This window comes from Trypanosoma equiperdum, assembly GCF_001457755.1.
Source record: "Trypanosoma equiperdum strain OVI genome assembly, contig: ctg_1017, whole genome shotgun sequence".
Lineage (NCBI taxonomy): Eukaryota > Euglenozoa > Kinetoplastea > Trypanosomatida > Trypanosomatidae > Trypanosoma > Trypanosoma equiperdum.
Window position 1 is genome coordinate 556 of NW_027122969.1, and position 804 is coordinate 1,359.

Here is an 804-nt window from a genome sequence, read left to right on the forward strand (position 1 = left end):
TTTTTTTCCGGTGTTAGTCGTCGTGGATATGTCCTGTTGATATGAAATGCTGCTGTTTATGAAGTTCTGAAGCTTCATTTGCGTCGAAATCTGCCGACTCTGTGTCTGTGGGCTCGCAGTATTTTTCTTTTTTCCACTCCTTTAGTGCTTTCCCTATGTCGGTCTTTAGTGTTTTCATTTCCTTAGCTTGCTCTGCGCCGTCTCCTTGGTGTTGCTGGAGCTGGCTTTTATGCCACAAATGTTCTTTGGGTCCGAGGGGTTTGTTGCTTGTTGCAGTTTATATGTCTTGATCGTCGTCAGTGCTGTTAAGTCGATGCCAGGTTCAGAGTCCTTTGCCGCGCTCGCGAAAGTGTTTCCGCATGTTTCGTCGCCGAAGTTCTTTAAAATTGTCGTCTCATATACCTTGTGATTTTCTGCTGCCCCGTTGGTGTGTGCGGTCCCAGCGTCAACTGCGGTTGTCTCTAGGTTAGTTAGCTTGGTTAGGCCCAAATGGATGCCGGCTATTGTTGCAAGTTTGCGTTGCAGGTCGCTGCCTTTGCTTATGCAGTTGCCTATCCTGTTCGCTAAGTTATCGAGTCGCCTGATTGCCAAGTGCATTGCTATCGCCGGTTGTGGTCGGTGGTCTTGAGTTTGTCGTTGTGCCGCACCGAAAATGATCGCCGTTTTGAGCTTGGCCATTGCTGACTCTTGTCTCCTCGCGAGAATATCTATTTTGTTTCTTTCCTCCCTAGAGGCAGCTAGTAGGTATATCTCGGAGGTGCACGCGGTTGTTTGTTTGTTTTCCTGTGTTGATTTTGCTGTTGC

At 47.9% G+C, this 804-nt stretch overlaps 1 protein-coding gene across 1 annotated transcript; it reads right to left on the reverse strand.

Annotated features, from left to right (window-relative positions):
- Positions 1-174: 174 nt before the first annotated feature.
- TEOVI_000473400 (uncharacterized protein) lies at positions 175-678 on the reverse strand (the record flags this gene model as incomplete). Its single annotated transcript, XM_067219905.1, has 1 exon — positions 175-678. One exon carries the CDS (start codon positions 676-678, stop codon positions 175-177), a length of 504 nt encoding a protein of 167 aa, XP_067076006.1.
- Positions 679-804: the final 126 nt, after the last annotated feature.